The sequence below is a fragment of the Epinephelus lanceolatus genome, chromosome 21 (genome assembly GCF_041903045.1).
Source record: "Epinephelus lanceolatus isolate andai-2023 chromosome 21, ASM4190304v1, whole genome shotgun sequence".
NCBI classification, from domain to species: Eukaryota; Metazoa; Chordata; class Actinopteri; order Perciformes; family Serranidae; genus Epinephelus; species Epinephelus lanceolatus.
The window spans coordinates 39,316,808-39,334,850 of NC_135754.1; the positions used below are offsets into that span (position 1 = coordinate 39,316,808).

General features: G+C 40.9%; 1 protein-coding gene across 1 annotated transcript in view; it reads left to right on the plus strand.

Annotated features, from left to right (window-relative positions):
- The first annotated feature begins 2,384 nt into the window (after positions 1-2,384).
- Positions 2,385-18,043, plus strand: part of acsf2 (acyl-CoA synthetase family member 2) — a 60,201-nt gene continuing 44,542 nt past the window's right edge. Inside the window, exons 1-2 of the mRNA XM_078163584.1 lie at positions 2,385-3,564; positions 10,466-10,661. Coding sequence (XP_078019710.1) covers positions 3,446-3,564; positions 10,466-10,661 — 315 coding nt within the window. The 5' untranslated portion in view covers positions 2,385-3,445. The remainder of the gene's footprint in view (positions 3,565-10,465; positions 10,662-18,043) is intronic.

The following is an 18,043-nucleotide window of genomic DNA, read 5'->3' on the forward strand; positions in this document are numbered from 1 at the left end:
GATACAAACTGTTGATACTGATGTGGTGCTGGCTGTGGCAGTTGCTCAGGGTCTCCAGCCAGAAGACGAGCTTTGGTTGGCATTTGGACCTGGAAAGGGTTTTCGATACCTTGCAGCCCATGAAATTGCAGCAGGGCTGGGGCCTGAGAAGGCACGTGCACTTTCAGTGTTCCATGCATTGACGGGCTGTGACACTGTATCAAGCTTTGCTGGCCATGGGAAGAAGACTGCCTCTGCTGTATGGACTGTCTTTCCAGAGCTTACACATGCCCTGTTAAAACTATCCTCTGCCCCAGATGACATACCACAGGAGGTAATGGCTACGATCAAGAGGTTTGTCATACTGCTCTATGACCGAACCAGCCCATGCACAGAAATAGACACTGCAAGGAGGAAGTTATTTGTGAAGAGGCACAATGTGCTGTCAATCCCTCCGACAAAGGCTGCCCTAGAGGAGCATGTGAAGAGAACAGTTTACCAAGGAGGGCATGTGTGGGGCCAGATGCTGGTGTCCACACCACAACTACTTTCACCATGTAGATGGGGCTGGTCTAAGACATCTGAGGGCTACTGCACCCTTCTGGGCATGCCTACCAGATGCAGGCCAGGCCAGCTATGAACTTGTCTCCTGCCAATGTAAGAAGGGTTGTGTTAGGAAGTGCAAGTGCAAAAAAGCTGCCTTAGAGTGCACAGCTCTCTGTTACTGTGAAGGGGAGTGCTGAATAGACTTTCCCGCACTGGACCTACTTAGACAGTTATTCTTATCACACATTTTGAGTCTTGAATTGCAGCTTCTGAACGATTCTGAAGTTCATAATTTGAATTCAGATTCATAAAAAATATATGAATTGACACAAAGATCATCCAAATCAGACGAGTCTATGCAGCTGTATTGCAGCTACCATTTTGTGGGAGTTTGCTGCCATCTTGAAAAATGTCTTATCCAAATGATGGTTCCCAAGTGCTATGTATGGTAGATAAATTCAACTTATATCCTCAATATCACATAATATCCATCGTTAATATGAAAATTGATCTTAAAGCAGTTGTCAATGCGTATTAAAAATCCATGATGACTCCATATCTAATTTTTTTCTACATGTCTTTGGCTATAACTGTACCAAATGTGATGCTTCTATCACATAATATCTATCGTTAATATGAAGTTTGATCTAAAAACAGTTGTCAGTGGTGGCCATGTTGAAAATTGGCCGCCATATTGAAAATTCACGGTGGCTCCACATCTATTTTTTTTCTCCATGTCTTTGGCTATAAGTGAACCAAATTTGACGCTTTTATCACAAAATGCACAATTGTTATGGTAATCTGCACCAATAATTGCACATACACCGTTTCCAACTATCAAAAAAACAATAAGGGAAACCAGGGGCCCTCCTCCCCTACACCACCTTTCCCCCTTTGTCAGTAGTCATCTTCTTTTTAAAGTGGCGTGTGTGTGTGTGTGTGTGTGTGTGTGTGTGGTTAGGTGTGAGTGGGTGGGTGTGTTGGGTGTGTGATTGCCCTGCACTGCCTACTTCATACTGGGTGTGATCTTAAATTGTCTTTCCTTCTCTTGCATAGCATGTTTGCTCTCTTGGTCACTGTTTAATTTTTCTCTTCTCTTTCGCTGGTACTCTCTATTTCTTCTCCTTTGCTCCTCAACTGACAATTTCTGTCTAGCCATGCTTTCCTACAATACAAACTGAAATAATGAAAAATGTACTAGAATAAGACAACAGAATCAGATTTTTATTTACTTGACATGATTGACCGATTGATGGATGGATGGATGTAAAATCCTCAAGGTGCAGTATGTAGTTTATATAACCAGATGTTGTGAAAATCTACACACTGGCTTCTCATCTCTCTCTCTCTATCTCTGTCTCTACATATATAAATATATATATATATTAAAGTGCTGGGAAAGTTACACGTTACACAATAATAATTCTCTACAAGTCAGATGTGTATGGTTAAATAATGTAATGCATGCTATGTATATACATTTATGTGTAAATAAAACCCTGAAATAACATTTTATTCACAAATAATATTATATTAGCACATTAAGAGCTTATTGGTGGATTTGTCAACTCCGTCAGACATAGAACCTGACGGAGTTGACGTAAGGGCATGTATTTTCCCACCAAAACATGTATTGCACAATGCAGCTAGCTAGTTTTTCCTCAGTTGCTAGCTGTCCCAGTAACTTCACTAAAATGCTTAAATTCAATCCACTGTGGTTTAAAAAAAGTATCTTAACAGAAAGATGGTATTGACATGGTCCAGCTGTGACCATAGGAATATTGACATTGTTTGTCTAAAATATCAAAAAATGTAAAACGTACCAGAGCATGTGTGGTAGTGTTGCATTCACCACAGGTAGGGAGATGAAAAGGGGTCCTCAGGGATATAGCTGACCATGCTATTTCCTGATTTAATGAGTCTTATGAAAAAATCTGACGGAGTTGACAGAAACTGAGGACACAACTTTGATAGGCAGATTTTTATGGAAACTATTGTTTGACGTTCACTTCATGCATTGTTTTTCATATTTAAACCCCTTCTTTTTTATTTGATATATATGTTTTCATAATTGTAGAGCTTTTTTAAAGTTTTTTGGGATGGTCAATATTGTGACCTCTTGCTGAGGACAAGTGCAATAACATGGACCTTCTAACCACACATTTAAACAAATTTCCCCCAAAAAGATAAAAAAAAAAGTATATTCTAAAAATCACATAGGTATATACAGTTCCTTCAGATTTAACTTTGTAAGTGTGTCAATCATGATGAATTTCTTCATTTTTGATATAAATTAGACTTTTCTATGTAGGACATATTTTGTCCCAACTCTCAAGAATCAGTGAGCTACATGAGTTCATTCTGATCAGCTGATCAAAAACTCAGATGGTGTTTCTCAAAGTCAAGGATCCTCCCTCCTGCAGAGGCAAGGCAGCATTCCGTGTCCCCAGGTGCCCCAACTCAGAGTTTGTTGGGTTTGCTTCCTGAAACATGTCCCTGAGCTTGTCTGTGGCAAAATATAGTAAAGTGATGGTTGTCAGTTGCCTGCAGGGGGATCACATGCTGCATGTCACACTGCTGCAGGCTGCAGGCTCTCACTCACTCACTCACTCACTCACTGTGTTCACATGATAAAATAAGGTTCATGTTTATAAAGAAGTTTCCCAGCAGTCTGGTGGTAGTTTGTGGCCCCTCAGTTGTTTCCTTGCAGCACTGACGCCTCCATCAGGACAACACTGCTGTCAACTCATGTGACGGATCAAGGTCCGTGGAAGGAGCTGCCAATCGCTGCAGACTAATCTCCCGCGAATCAAAAGTGAATTCCTGCCTGAACTGTGTCAGAGCAGCTCAGTCCCGCGGAGCTCAGAGGAAGTGGATCTCTCCCAGTGTGAAGAGGAGCGCTAAGCTGCAGCTGCACACCATGATACCCAGGCTCGTGCTGTGCTCACAGGCTCTACGGAACAACTGTGTGTTCTCCACATGTGCAAAGGTTCTGCAGAGACCGTGGACACGTCACCCAGGATCACCTACAGCCACTCGGTGAGTGACAGACGCACACGCACCCACGCATGATCCAAACACAGCGTTCACTTTCACTTCACTTTAAAGCTCACATGGCTGCACGAGACACAGGTTTCCTTTAAACAAAGTCTAAAAGATATATTAACATGTTCCTCAAAAACAAAAGTTTATTTGTGGGTAACTTTTTGATTATGTAACGGCTGCTGGGACAGATACCATGACACCACTTGAGAGGTTTCTAAACGCAACACAGCCAGCCCCCACATTTAATATTACGTAATCTTGACTTGTACATTATATTAACTGCCATCTCTCTGCAGGGGGGGGGGGGGGGGGGGCATTACAGAAACACGAGTCTGGTGTTTTGCTCTCCAACTTTAAGCCTTTATTTTAACAGGGAGGTCCATTGAGAGCAAGCTGTCTTTTTCAAGGACGCCCTGCATTGAGCACAATTCAAAATACAGGTCACAACACATCAATGCAATACAAGAGTACATAAGTGTAAAGTGCCAAATATAATAGTAAACCAGACTAAGAATTAGTCTACGATTAAGAAGCTAAAAAGTTCAGAATATATATCACAACACACAATGCAGTAAACGAGTACAGTAATATAAAATGCCGAATAAAACAGACAGCCAGACTAGGAATAACAAGAACATGACTGAGTGCTCGGGACCGCGACATTAAGTAGAGCTTTGAAAGCCTCTATTGAAATGAGTTTGTTAAGTTTCAGTGACTCCTGTAGATAAAATAGTTATAAAACTAAAATAGTTCTCACTACACGGTTGTTTAATGTCGGGTTGTGAAGGTGTTCACATTATTTTGTCCACCTCCTGCACTCTGTTGATGACGTCAGCAGTGAATGACTCCAGTGTGAGCACTGATCCAGAGTCAGTGTGGCAGCTGCTGATCGCAGCAACTGGAAAGACGAATAAAATAATTGATTTTCATTGAATTGTGTTTGATGTTGGCAGGAAGTCAGGTGACGTCATGTGAGCAGGGCTGGAGTACATGTTGAGCTACTTTTCCTGTACTCATCACACACTGTAAAGTAATCAGTTACAGTAGGTACAGTTATGATAAGATAGGAGTTAAGAGAGGAAATTACTGGTTGTATTGATGACAGGATTTATGTAGCAGTAGAGTTTTTGGACCACACACAGTGACATGTTACTGCAGAACACTGGAAACATATGATATCAGAGGGAGTGTGTTGGATTGTGTGTGAAGCTGTGGGACTGCGAGGCAGCAGTTTGTGCAAATGGGTCGTTGCAGATCATCATGCCTGGACGTAACTGTTCAGCACATCCTCACTCCGCCCTCGTCAGGCATTGATGTTTCAGTCATGGACTTTCCACGTCCAGATGCATCATGAAAGGCACTGTATATAACCCACGTTATCATGAAAGCTGCAAACACATGACCAATGGAATGGACAGGTGGAAAAGAAGAGGTAGTACAAAGACTGAAAGTCCACATAAGAAGGTTCGCAAAGGGAGATGGATGGGTTCAAGACATCCTCACTGTGACCTCGTCACATGTCCACGTTTGGTCATGGACTTTCCACGTCCACATGTGACGTCCAAGGTACCCTGGGTGTGTTGGTTGTTGACGTTCTGGGACGCCGTGTCAACTTCAGCCTGTTACATGCATTGTCTGTTTTCAAAATACACTTCTGTTTTCACAGGAAATGTACAGTTTGATACAGTCTCTTTCAAAATAAAAGCACTACGTCGGTACAATGCAGGTTAAAAAAAAGCTACCATCTAGTTGCAGTACAGCACAGTGACTTATTTCACTGTTGATTTTTACAGTAGAGAAGAATTACAGTGGTGATGGAGTGTTTTAGTCACTGTATCTGTATGGTCAAAGGACAGTGTTGAGACATTAAAGGGCTCTTTTTTATGCACAAACTGGGACTTTTTTCACAATCTGGAAATTGATGTTGCTGTTGAAACAATAACAGACTATTTAAAGTTCTGTGTTGACTGTGTGGTTCCCAAAAAGGTGGTTAAAGTATATCCAAACAATAAACCTTACATAAGCAAAGAAGTGAAGGACTGTATTAACCGAAAAAAAATTGCTTTTAAAAACCAGGACCGTATGGGTTTGAAAATAGTGCAAAAAGAACTTGATCAAAAGTTGAGGGATGCCAGGAGGAAACACAAGGACATCATAGAGGACTTCACAGAACTTCACCTCAATGAATTCGAAAAAGTTATGGGACTCTATGAAAGCAGCAGCTAATATGACTACGAAGAGGAGGTGTCTTATCACAGATGATGAACTCAAAAAAGCAAACGAGCTTAATGACTTTTTCATGAGGTTTGACACACATGATTTCTCCTTGGAATGTGATCAAATGCTTCAGTCTATCAACCTCACTGACTCTTGTCTCAGGCTGATAGTTGATCCTTCTAAAATCCAATCACTCTTGAGGGGGGTTTGCAAAAAGAAATCTTCAGGCCCAGACAGTATTTCTGCTTTTCTCTTAAAAACCTGTGTGGAGGAGCTTACTCCAGTCTGGTGCCCTATTTTTCAGCAGTCCATCGACCAACATACTGTCCCTGCCCTTTGGAAAAGATCAACTGTCATCCCTGTTCCAAAGAAAAGGGTGTTTAGTACCGGGGCACCTCAAGGTTGCGTTAGTTCACCTGTCCTCTTCACTATTTACACAAATGACTGTATCTGGGAATTATGTTTTTAAATTCTCTGATGATACTGCAATTCTCAGCCTGCTGTACAAAGACTCAGACCCCTCATCATATTTTGAGGAGGTCTTTTGTTCAGTGGTGCGATGACCACCACCTCATTATTAATGTCAAGAAAACAGAAGAGATATTGATTGACCCCAAGTCAGTAGGCGTTAACTCCCCACTGCTAATCCATGATCAAACAATAAACCAGGTCAGTTCTTATACATATCTGGGCGTTCACTTGGATAATCTGTTTAACTGGGAAAATCAAGTTGACATGCTGTGTTCTCGCCTTCAGCAAAGGCTATATTTTTTACGTAGACTCAGGGTCTTTGGGGTGGACCAGAAGCTTATGTTTTTGTTTTATCAGGCTGTGCTAGAAAGCATCATCAGGTTTGGCATGTCAGCGTGGTACGGAAATCTCTCTGTTCACTCTACATCTAAACTTAACCGTCTGGTCCAGACTGCAATGAAGGTCATAGGGGGGACTGAAAACTCCTCCTCGCCTTCGATCTATGAAGAGTCTGTCCTCAGACTGGCACAGAGAGCCGTATCCGATCCCGCTCACATCCTCAACTCAGAATATGTACTGTTACCATCTGGCAAACGATACAGAGCCCCCATCTGCAAGCTTAACAGATTTAAATATTCATTTGTCCCTACCTCTATTAGAATATTAAATAAGGTAACAGTTTGAGATGTGCAATATATGTTGTTGCTGTGGTCCATCCCCCTACTGTACTTGTATGGGCACATGTGGGAATGTGTTATATGTGTATTTATTGTATTTATTGTTGTGCATACGTGCAACTTTTGTTTATCTGTGTGTTTGTTGCGCAAATGTGCAACTTTGTAACTTACCTTTCTTCTCCTTCTGTAATTTTAACTATGGCGGCAGCTTGTCTCAGCTCAAATTTCCCTTCGGGGACAATAAAGTATCTATCTATCTATCTGTCTATCTATCTATCTATCTATCTATCTATCTATCTATCTATCTGTCTGTCTATCTATCTATCTATCTATCTATCTATCTATCTATCTGTCTGTCTATCTATCTATCTATCTGTCTATCTGTCTGTCTATCTATTTCCCTCCAATGCTTTGCTATTTACTAGAGACGCACGATTATATCTGCACGTTATCGGTATCGGCCGATATCGTCTTAGAATAAGAGTCTGAAATAGAAGTATATGGAGGAATAAAATAGAAATAGAAATGTGCAGTATGCTACAGTATTAAAAAGAAACTGTATGTCTTCACTGTGCTGCATTCAACTGCATAAACTAGTGTTGCATTCAGACATATAGCAGGGATGCACAGTAATATCGGCACGTCATCGGTATCGGCTGATATTTCCTTTAAACTAACCCTATCTAAACGAACTATCAGAATCAGCCATCATGTTTGTTTGTTTTTCTTAATTTGCACAATGACAGACCCTAGAGTTTCCACCACAGACAGTCCTCTTAAATGTGGGCGGGGTTGTTGTCACTCACTGCTCCGTCCAGCACTCGCTGTATTTCCTCATCAGCGGTGACACAGATGGAAGTCTGCACCTGGTTTATCGTCCACAGAACGAGGCTGCACGCCCACATTTTCACAACAAAATACAACAGGCTGCAGTGAGAGTCTCTCTCCATGGGATATTTAAAAATAGCAGCTTTGTGCATTTAGTCCTTCTCAGGCAAGCTCAGGGGTTTAGTGTTGCTGTAGCCCACAGGAAGTGAGGATTAGAATATATGACCTTCACATAATCCGCTCCAAATTCATCTATATTTTTAAAGTCATTACTAAAAGTGTGTGTCATATAAAAACTAAAGTGATGGTCAAAGTTGTCACAGTGAAATTTAAGGTGTGCTGATGGATTCACGTCATCAACTCATGCATTGAGTAACATTACAAGTTAACGTTCCACCTTAAAAGTTGCCGGCAGTCGGCCCAGTGAATGAAGTTATTTTTTTCTCTTTCATTTTATAGTTGTAGTTTACTGATGTATGAACAGAGGTTACATAAAACCAGAGTGAGCGTCCTCTACTGACCAATCAGACTGCAGGGTTTCTAGCTCCACCTTTTAGTACCAGATCTGTGTGCTAGGTACCCCAACAGAGGGGGGACCAAACATGGGGACGCTAAGGAACGCTTCTGTTGGGACCATCCACAACTTTCACTGTGGAGACAGACAAAAAAGTACTGAACTGAACTGAACTGCTCGTGGAAACAGGAATACAGAGACAGATGTGAGAAAGAAAACAATCAGAGGGAAATCTGTTTGTCTCAAAAGAGAGATGGATGAAGACAACTTGCTCTCAGTGTCTCAGAATATTGTGATATTTGAAATCAAAGTGATTAGAAAAACAAATTCAGCTTAGTCAAATTAAACCTTAATATCATCAGCACCAGTCAGTGCAGCCCTGCTACAGACGACAGAAGGTTTTATCTGTCATCATAAAGCTTGCTCTCCTGTCACTCCCTTATCTGCAGCAGAGAGCTGTGTACCTGTAGTGTGCTTCTGTGTGAGAGGTCAATGACTGTCAAACCTGTTTGAACCAAGGCCTGAACCTTTTTGACTTCTTATCTCTTCTAGGGTCAACAACCCATGAGGTCATGTTACACTTCATGACTGCTGAGTAGTTGAGTTCCAAGAGGAGATTAAAGATAGTCTCTGAGCAAGAGTTCAGACAAGGTGGCTGTTCAGTTCTATGGTTGGAGGATCCTCAGAGCAAATACCTAATCTGTGGTTTTAAATCTAGATTATGGGAATAAAGGTAGACAGAGAATAACAATAACTGATTGTTGACCAAGTCTGAAACAATACAAAGTGGATCAACAGCTTCTTCAATCAGATGATAATCAAGAATAAGACTGGAAGTTGAGTCCAGTCTCTGGCTTTAGGCTTCATGTTGGGTTCCAGATTATTGAATTGATCATTAGTATCTATTAATAATCTGTTTTTTATACCTGTTTGTCTTTGTTGTAACTGTCCTGTCTCTCCTGCCTGAGGGCAGCAGTTCAGACAGACGGTGTCCTGGGTGGGACGGGTCCTCGAGAATGTTCTGGGCTTTTTGAGGCAGTGGGAACTGTACAGCTCTTTCAAGGAGGGGAGAAGACAGCCGATCATTTTCTGGGCAGTGTTGATGACCCCTTGGAGCGCTCTTCTGTCTGCTACTGTGCAGCTGACAGACCACACACATGTACAGTATGTCAGCATATACTGTACATGTAGTTTTTGGTTGAGCTGGTTCTTCCTGTGACGTTTCAGGAAGTTGAGTCTCTGTTGTGCCTTCCTTATTAACACTGTAGTGTTGGTGCTCCAGGTCAGGTCGGTCAATCAGAGACCCTCCCCTCACACTCCCTGCTGATGTTTGATGGCTGAAGTGAACCAAACAAGACTATTTCAGATTTGTCTTCATTTAATTGGAGGGAGACACATGACATTCAGCTAAGACTGCAACTTACCAACATTTTTGTCATCGACAAAGCAGCTGATTTTCCTGTTTTTAATTAATAGATTTGTTGTTTAGTCTGCTAAATGTCAGAAAAGTGTCCATCACAATCTCTCAAAGTCCAAGGTGAAATATTTAAATGTCCTGTTTATCTGTCCTACAGTCCAAAACTTTAAAGCAGTAAATTACTAACATTAAATACTGAAAAAAACTATTACAAGATGATACATTGAATAATCATTCCAACTCTAAATCCAACATTTGATGTGAGTCTGACCGTTGTTTAAAAAGTAATAAAAATAGCCACGGAAATCTTCTTATTGCTGACGTCCAGTGGTTTCACTTCTTCACACCTTCCTGCAGTGACATACAAGTTTACTCCAGGACAACACGAACAGGAGTGGTTACAGGCACAATAAAACACACCCACCAGTGATGCAGGGTGAGCTGAGATGGGAAAAAGGCTTTTATCTTTCAACCAGAACGAGCAGTGAAACACAGATTTTCAGCCTTGTGTTAAAGTGTTTCCTTTTAAAGGCACTGGTTGTTCCTGACTTGACAGAGACACCATTTGTTTCATCAGCATAGCATAGTGCGCATTGTATATTATTTGGCCAAATGGAAACATGTAGACAGAGAGTAGAAGGGGACCCAGAACAGAGCCCTTGAGGTCCTCCACATGTCCCGTTTAACCTCCTGTCTTCACACACATATTCAGGACTGTGTTTGATATGATTTGTGCCCACAGTTAAGTAACTAACTTCAGTTTCCCTGCAGTTGCATTCATGTGGACTCTCCGCCCGTCGTCCCAACTCTCACTACCAGCTACGTCCATGGCACGTCTTCCACATCTTTGCTCCACACTACAGTTGGAGAGTCCCTGCTGAGGACAGTGGAGCGCTGGCCTGATCAACAGGCCATGGCCTTTCTGCAAGACGGAGTTCGCAAGACCTTTGCACAGTTTCAGCAAGATGTGAGTCTTTTCCTCAAAGTATACTGTGTGTGTCCAGTCGATGGTCAGACCCCAACCCCAGCTGATGATGGTCAATCCAACAATGCTAATATTGGTGGAGGTTAGATGTTAGAAAGCCTACAAGTAACCTATAAATTACAGCCGTGTTTGTTTTATGTTAGAATCTTTAGGCTGAACATGGAAGTCCTGGGAGGAAAATCTATTCCTCTTTAACCTGGGTTTTATTCTTATTCTGTATCTTTTGACTATGGGTCATAAAAACATCGCCCTCTTTGAGTACAAATGAAAGTAGAGAGAGTAGCCCCAGGGTTAGCTATTTCTGCTAACTGCATAGGGATCAACTTGTTGGTCAGTTAGCTAAGTGGAGCCACAACTCACTATCTTGAGTGCTATATCATAGGCAACTGGACTTGCTTGAGTTTCTTGAAGACGTTTCACCTCTCATCCAAGAGGCCTCTTCAATTCTAACAGACTGATGCAGAGTTGCAGGCTTTAAACTCTGTGTGGGTGTGAACCCTGACAGAGTCATTGAGGTCACATGTGAGTTGCTGGCCCATGTGGCCTCAATGACTCTGTAGAGGTGAAACATCTTCAAGAAACTCAAGCAAGTCCATTTGCCTACGACATAGCACTTATGACTACCATGACCTGGATGACTGAGAATCTTCACCAACACAACTCGCTATACACTGTTTTGACAAAGTTTCAGAATCTTTGCAACGCAGGCGGCAGGTCCAACATTCTGTTGATTTATGGTCAGAAAGGCCACAATTATGAGAATTACACTCCTATTGAAAAACACCAGAATTTTCCTTTAATATTTTGATATTGTCCACCTCTGAGTGCCGTATTAAACAACATGTTATTGGAGCCATCGTCAATGATTTACAATAATCAGTGTTATGTATAACAAGGTATAGTTATATCATTGCCAGATCAGGCTGCTTTCATCCACTGTTTGCACGTACACCTACAGAACGTAATGCACCAGAATTCATAGATAACCTATGAAATCATGAAGCAATGTGCTGACAGGTGGAAAGAAAGAAGAAATATTAAGAGTCAAAGTCCACTTAAGTTAGTTGGTTGGGGTGACAGATGGGTCCAATACATTCTCACTATCGACGTTTGGTCATGGACAGATACCCAGATAAGACGTCCAAGGTACCCTGGGTGTGTTGGTTGTTGACGTTCTGGGACGCCGTGTCAACTTCAGCCTGTTACATGCATTGTCTGTTTTCAAAATACACTTCTGTTTTCACAGGAAATGTACAGTTTGATACAGTCTCTTTCAAAATAAAAGCACTACGTCGGTACAATGCAGGTTAAAAAAAAGCTACCATCTAGTTGCAGTACAGCACAGTGACTTATTTCACTGTTGATTTTTACAGTAGAGAAGAATTACAGTGGTGATGGAGTGTTTTAGTCACTGTATCTGTATGGTCAAAGGACAGTGTTGAGACATTAAAGGGCTCTTTTTTATGCACAAACTGGGACTTTTTTCACAATCTGGAAATTGATGTTGCTGTTGAAACAATAACAGACTATTTAAAGTTCTGTGTTGACTGTGTGGTTCCCAAAAAGGTGGTTAAAGTATATCCAAACAATAAACCTTACATAAGCAAAGAAGTGAAGGACTGTATTAACCGAAAAAAAATTGCTTTTAAAAACCAGGACCGTATGGGTTTGAAAATAGTGCAAAAAGAACTTGATCAAAAGTTGAGGGATGCCAGGAGGAAACACAAGGACATCATAGAGGACTTCACAGAACTTCACCTCAATGAATTCGAAAAAGTTATGGGACTCTATGAAAGCAGCAGCTAATATGACTACGAAGAGGAGGTGTCTTATCACAGATGATGAACTCAAAAAAGCAAACGAGCTTAATGACTTTTTCATGAGGTTTGACACACATGATTTCTCCTTGGAATGTGATCAAATGCTTCAGTCTATCAACCTCACTGACTCTTGTCTCAGGCTGATAGTCTCTTTCAAAATAAAAGCACTACATCGGTACAGCACGGCACATAGATGTTTTTCCTTCAACAACAAAATGCATGTGGTTAGGTTTAGGAAAAGAACAGGGCGTGGCTTTATAATCTCACAGGACGTGAGCACTGCTCTCCTGGGTGAAGGTCGCTGCGTTAGTTTCACTGTGTTATTTTTGTTCTTGTCCTGTCGTGTTTCACTCTGCCGCTGCCGGGCACCGTTAAACTATAACGTAGACTGACTGCGTATCACACCGATGTTCAAGGAAGGCCTTTTTTGTCGGCGTCTGACACTGCCTAAGCGCCAGATTTCGATGACTTTGGAGTGAGACCGGGTTGATGGGTCAAACAAACACAGGACTTTCCCCCAGGGGACTTCGTATTTGTCCTTTGTGTGAAACCAGGACAAGTTTGAATTATTTCAAGGTACATTTTCACATTGTCTGGTTATGTGACGTACGTAACGTTATGTTGACTGTGACGTAACGACACCCAACTATGTTTATTTTTATGAACCTGGCCTATGTAACATTACGTTAAGTATGTAACGTGACAACACCCAACCATGATATCTTTTCCTAAACCATACCTAACCAGTGACGGCGCTAATTCATCAGATATCTTACAAACCATTGTGTGTGCATTTTTATGAGATATCGTATAAACCGTTGTATGGGATATGTCGCCAGATTAATTATTTTTTCAAATATCTCCTCTTTGATTTCACTGTTGTTCTTTTATGAGGATGTTTACGAGTTGTGGAGTGAAATCAAAATCCTGATTTTGGAAATGAGAACATCTGTGGCCTGCATGTTGCTTTATAACCCGTGTAAAGTGATAGAAAGTTAATGGTTTCTGCCTGGCTTCACCTTCTCTGTCCCACAGCACAAAATCCAGACCTATAAAACTGAAGCACCTGGACTCCAGAGAGGCCAATGAAAAGACAGTTGCTTAATGCTTTTTACATCCTACAGTTTTATACAATAGCAGAATGAGATGAACTGTAAATGAACCCCACACCTCACTTTGCTAGTTGCCTTCAGTTTTTACTGTGAATCGCACTCAAAGAAATGAAGCTGTAGAGCAGATTCGCCTCATGTTTTCCTTCCTCTCCTGTTGGTGGAGGAGATTTTTGGGGCCTGATGCAACCTGAGAGGAGACTGGAGGAGGATCACCACATTCCCAACATGTTTGTAGAGTGAAGTTTTTGTTTCTCCTGAAAACAAGCTACAATTTAACATCACTCTAACATACTGCAGTGAAGGACGGGAAATACCACATGATGTGTGTATCGTGAAGTATCAGGTCGCCACCAAGGAAACATTATGATGTATGAAATCTTAATAGTGTGAAATAAATGCACGAATGAGTCTTCACTTTATTATTTGGTTTAATGTCTAAAATCAAACCTACAGCCTTGAGCACATTGATTGAAAGAGACCTGACACTGAATGATGTTGTATTTGATTTACTTCCAACAGTTTCCTTATTGATTGTAACAACAATAAACAAAGACATATAAATAAATAACTAAATCAATTATAATAAACTTTATTTGTGTCACACTTTTCAAAACGCAGTTACAAAGTGCTTCATGAGACAAATAAAATAGTGCACACATCATCAAGATAATGACAGTTATTAAAACATTGAACATACGCTAAGACCAGATAAATCAGAGTGTGTAATAAGATAAATAAATAATAAAATTGATAGAAAGAAGGATCAAATCTGGACACACAACAGATTTACTGTAAAACAGCCTTCCTGTGAAAGTATGTTTTGAGGAGGGTTTGAAATGAAGACACTGGGTTTGCTAACCTAAGTCAGCAAACGTACCTAAATAAATTAAGTAAAATGAAATAAACAAAAAAATAAGTAAGAGAAAAAAATAAAAATAAAGAATTAAATAAAAGGGAGAAAAAACCATGAAATACTGGTTGAGGATCACGTTAGTGCGACACAATACACTTCAGTTTGGTTCACTTATAGCCCAGTAAACACAAACAGAGTTGATCCAAAGTACTCTCACAGCGCACACACACACACACACACACACACACACACACACAGAAAAGCAAAAACAAAAGAGAAACACAAACATTTGAATGATAAGAGCAATGAAATAATAATAACAGTGATGATAACCTGTCATGACTCTACGCTTGTTTCATACTGTCACCTCACTGTGACAGCAACACAGACAGTCACATTATGCACAGTTAAAGGCTGGTGAGTAAAAGTGTTTTAAGATCAGTTGCAGTAGTTGAAGTGGGAGGAAATGAAGGTGTGGATGACTTTGTTCAGCTCACAAGTACAGGGAATTGGAGATATATAAATATAATATTTTTTAACTGCAGTGGAGGGAATTATGTTTTCTTTATGTTGGCTTAAGGGAGGGGCACACAACTTTAAATGGCTGTATTTTGTGTCTATTATATGGCATGCCGTGCAAACCTGCAGCCAAATGGCCAAATATGAGACTGACGTGATTCTCAGTTGAGCTGTATGGAAGAGAGATTAACGGCGTGGTGTGGGATGTGAACCGTTGCTGTGGGGCTTTGGCTCAAGTAGTGATGACATCATGTTGTGCTGCATTATCTCATGCTAACCCAGCAGAGAGAGAAGGAGAGCCAGTCACAGGGAGGGTCCTTCAACGGTGCATCAAACGCCCCTGCCTTTACAAATAGATTATTTTTTTGTTGGAAACACTGAATGCAGAAAACGATTCTGAACATCAAAACAGGCAGAGCTAAGGCTGTTGTGAAATCAGGCATCTCAGGCCAAATAATATATTGTGAAACTCTGGAGTCTGTATATTATAATCAGCTCTTTGTTTTACTGGAGCCGGTGGAGAGAAGTTGAAACAGGTGCATTGTGTTCACATCCTTTGGTTGTTGTTGGCACTGCAGCTGCAGCATTTTGAATGAGCTTGAGTTTGTTTAACCCCTCATGCTTTGTCAGCAAAAAGTGAATTACAGTATTTTAGTTTACTAGAAATAAATACAGGAACCAGCCTTTCAGAGTCTGACAGTGACAGGATGCATCTAACTTTAGATATATTTCTAAGATGATAGAAGGCAGTTTATTGGATATGTGCTTCTTGAGGTTCAGATCACACGCAAGTGTTTGACATGCTGAAAGTATTTTCACCTCCCACCCCCCAGAAAACATGAATAATGAGCCCCCTCCTGTCCGGCTGCACATGGCCCCTGAAAGCTCCATTAGTCAGAGGCTTACAGTAGGGTGACCATATTTTGATTTCCAAAAAAGAGGACACTCGGCCGGCCACGACATAGCCTACTTAAATGATACTCGCAGTTTACTCAAAGATGCCTTATAATTTTAATATATTTAAAATTTATATGTATGGATAGAAAATTCAGTTATATTACAAAACAATATCTCTCAAAGACAGAAATTCAGATAGGCCCCAATAGGGGACACATACACACACTAGAGTGTGGCGATCCGAGTCTGGCGGTACCCGACGGGTCAGGCTGGGTTTGGTCAAAAATGTAGCTATAAATTGTATTCGGGCTCGGGTTGGATTCGGTCAGCTTTCAGTGAAAATGTAGTGTAAAAATAAATAAAATCCTATTGTCTGTCCTGTTTATTGCTTGGGCACTGTTATTTACGTGACAACACCTGAACATAACACACACAGACACACATTGGCTGTTTGTTTCTACCTCTCCCCTCTCTGGAAGCATCGGACCTCCAGCCGCCCACCTCCGCCTTGATTAAACGCTGAAAATAAAAGAGGGAGACAGGTTTTTCATATTTTATCTTATTTTGTTTTATTTCTCCCTCTCCTCTCGCTGGAAGCGTCGGACCTCCCGCCTCCCGCTCCCGTCTCAAACACGGAGGTCTCCCTCTCTGCTGAGCAAAATAATGTCGGGCTCAGTTCAGGTTTGGACAGAAATATGCGGCCCGTGCCGCACTCTAACACACACACACACACACACACACACAAACACACGGAAAACCGGACGTTATCATCAGTTTATAAAAACCCCCCGGATGCCCCGGACGGGACGTGAAAAGTGGACATGTCCGGGCAAAAGAGGACATTTGGTCAGCCTACTTACATAATCCAGAGAGCCAAAATCTAGGCCAGGAAAAAATCCAATAACTTGCTGCTCATGAGGCTTTACAGTAACAATTAATGATGAGTTTTTATTGTATATTATATTATTATTATATTATATTATTTTATTTATTGTTTTTAATCAGTTTGGATTCATTTATTTAGGCTATTTAGATTTTTGGCCGGTGGACAATCAGAGAGTTTTCATGAATGAATCAAAGTGAAAGGACATGTCACTGTGTCCACAGTGGACATTACACCCCCGGCAGTAATTTGTTTCACAACTCACTTTACACACAGTTCATGGAACCGAGATAATCATTAGTCAGTCCTGGGAGTTACACACATGTACTCCTTCACTGCACTCAAGTTTTATTATTAATTGTTCAGGGACAAACAATAACGGAAAAAAGGTTCAAAATGTATAAGAAAAAAATCTACCTCTCATTTTTTTAAATTCTCTTTGAGTTATACTGAGGTCCATAAAATGATGTAATCATTCTCATTTGAAGCAGAAGATTGTAAAGATGGGTTAAAATATAAAACACAAAAGCAGATAAGGGACAAAAGAAAGTAAAGATACAGGTATAGAAATAGAAAATGAAACACAAAATAGAAAAACAAACTAAATGTGTAGACGCTTTTAGGGCCAACGTCACGATGACATCATTTCATTATCTGGAATATAAAGCTGCCTCTCCCCCACAGGGCTGTAGGCTCCATAGGAGTGTTAAAATGTGTTTGTCTTGTTGTGTTATTGGGAGCCAGAATAGAAGGAGTCATGGCTCAAAACCAGCCGCCACTGCCCGTCAACAAAAACAAAGACAACTATGGTTAAATGTGATAAGACCAAAGGACTGGACGGAGGCCATCATCAAAAATGCTCACATGTGCAGCGCACACTTCATATCAGGTTAGGGAAAAAGTATTTCCTGTTGTAGGGATGAATAAGGTTATGTGTATTAAGGGTTATCATGTCCACCTCATCAGAAACTGGGGAGGGATTAAGAGGAATATTGGATTTCTCTGCAACGCTAACTTTTTAGCACATTAGCTAACGTTAGCTTCCATAGCAAAACAAACAAGTGTGGTCCTCCTTTGTAAGATTGGCTTCCTGTGACATCATCCATCCACTGAGTGAGAGCATACGGGTCGGCCAGTCTGGTCCCGTTGGTCAGTGTTTACTTATTCAAGTAACACTGGCGGTCCCGGAGAATACCTAGGAAACCTTACAAGAGCACAGAGTTTACGAGCTGAGCTGTCTTCAGACATCATTTATTGTCCCCAGCAGAGTGTCACAGATT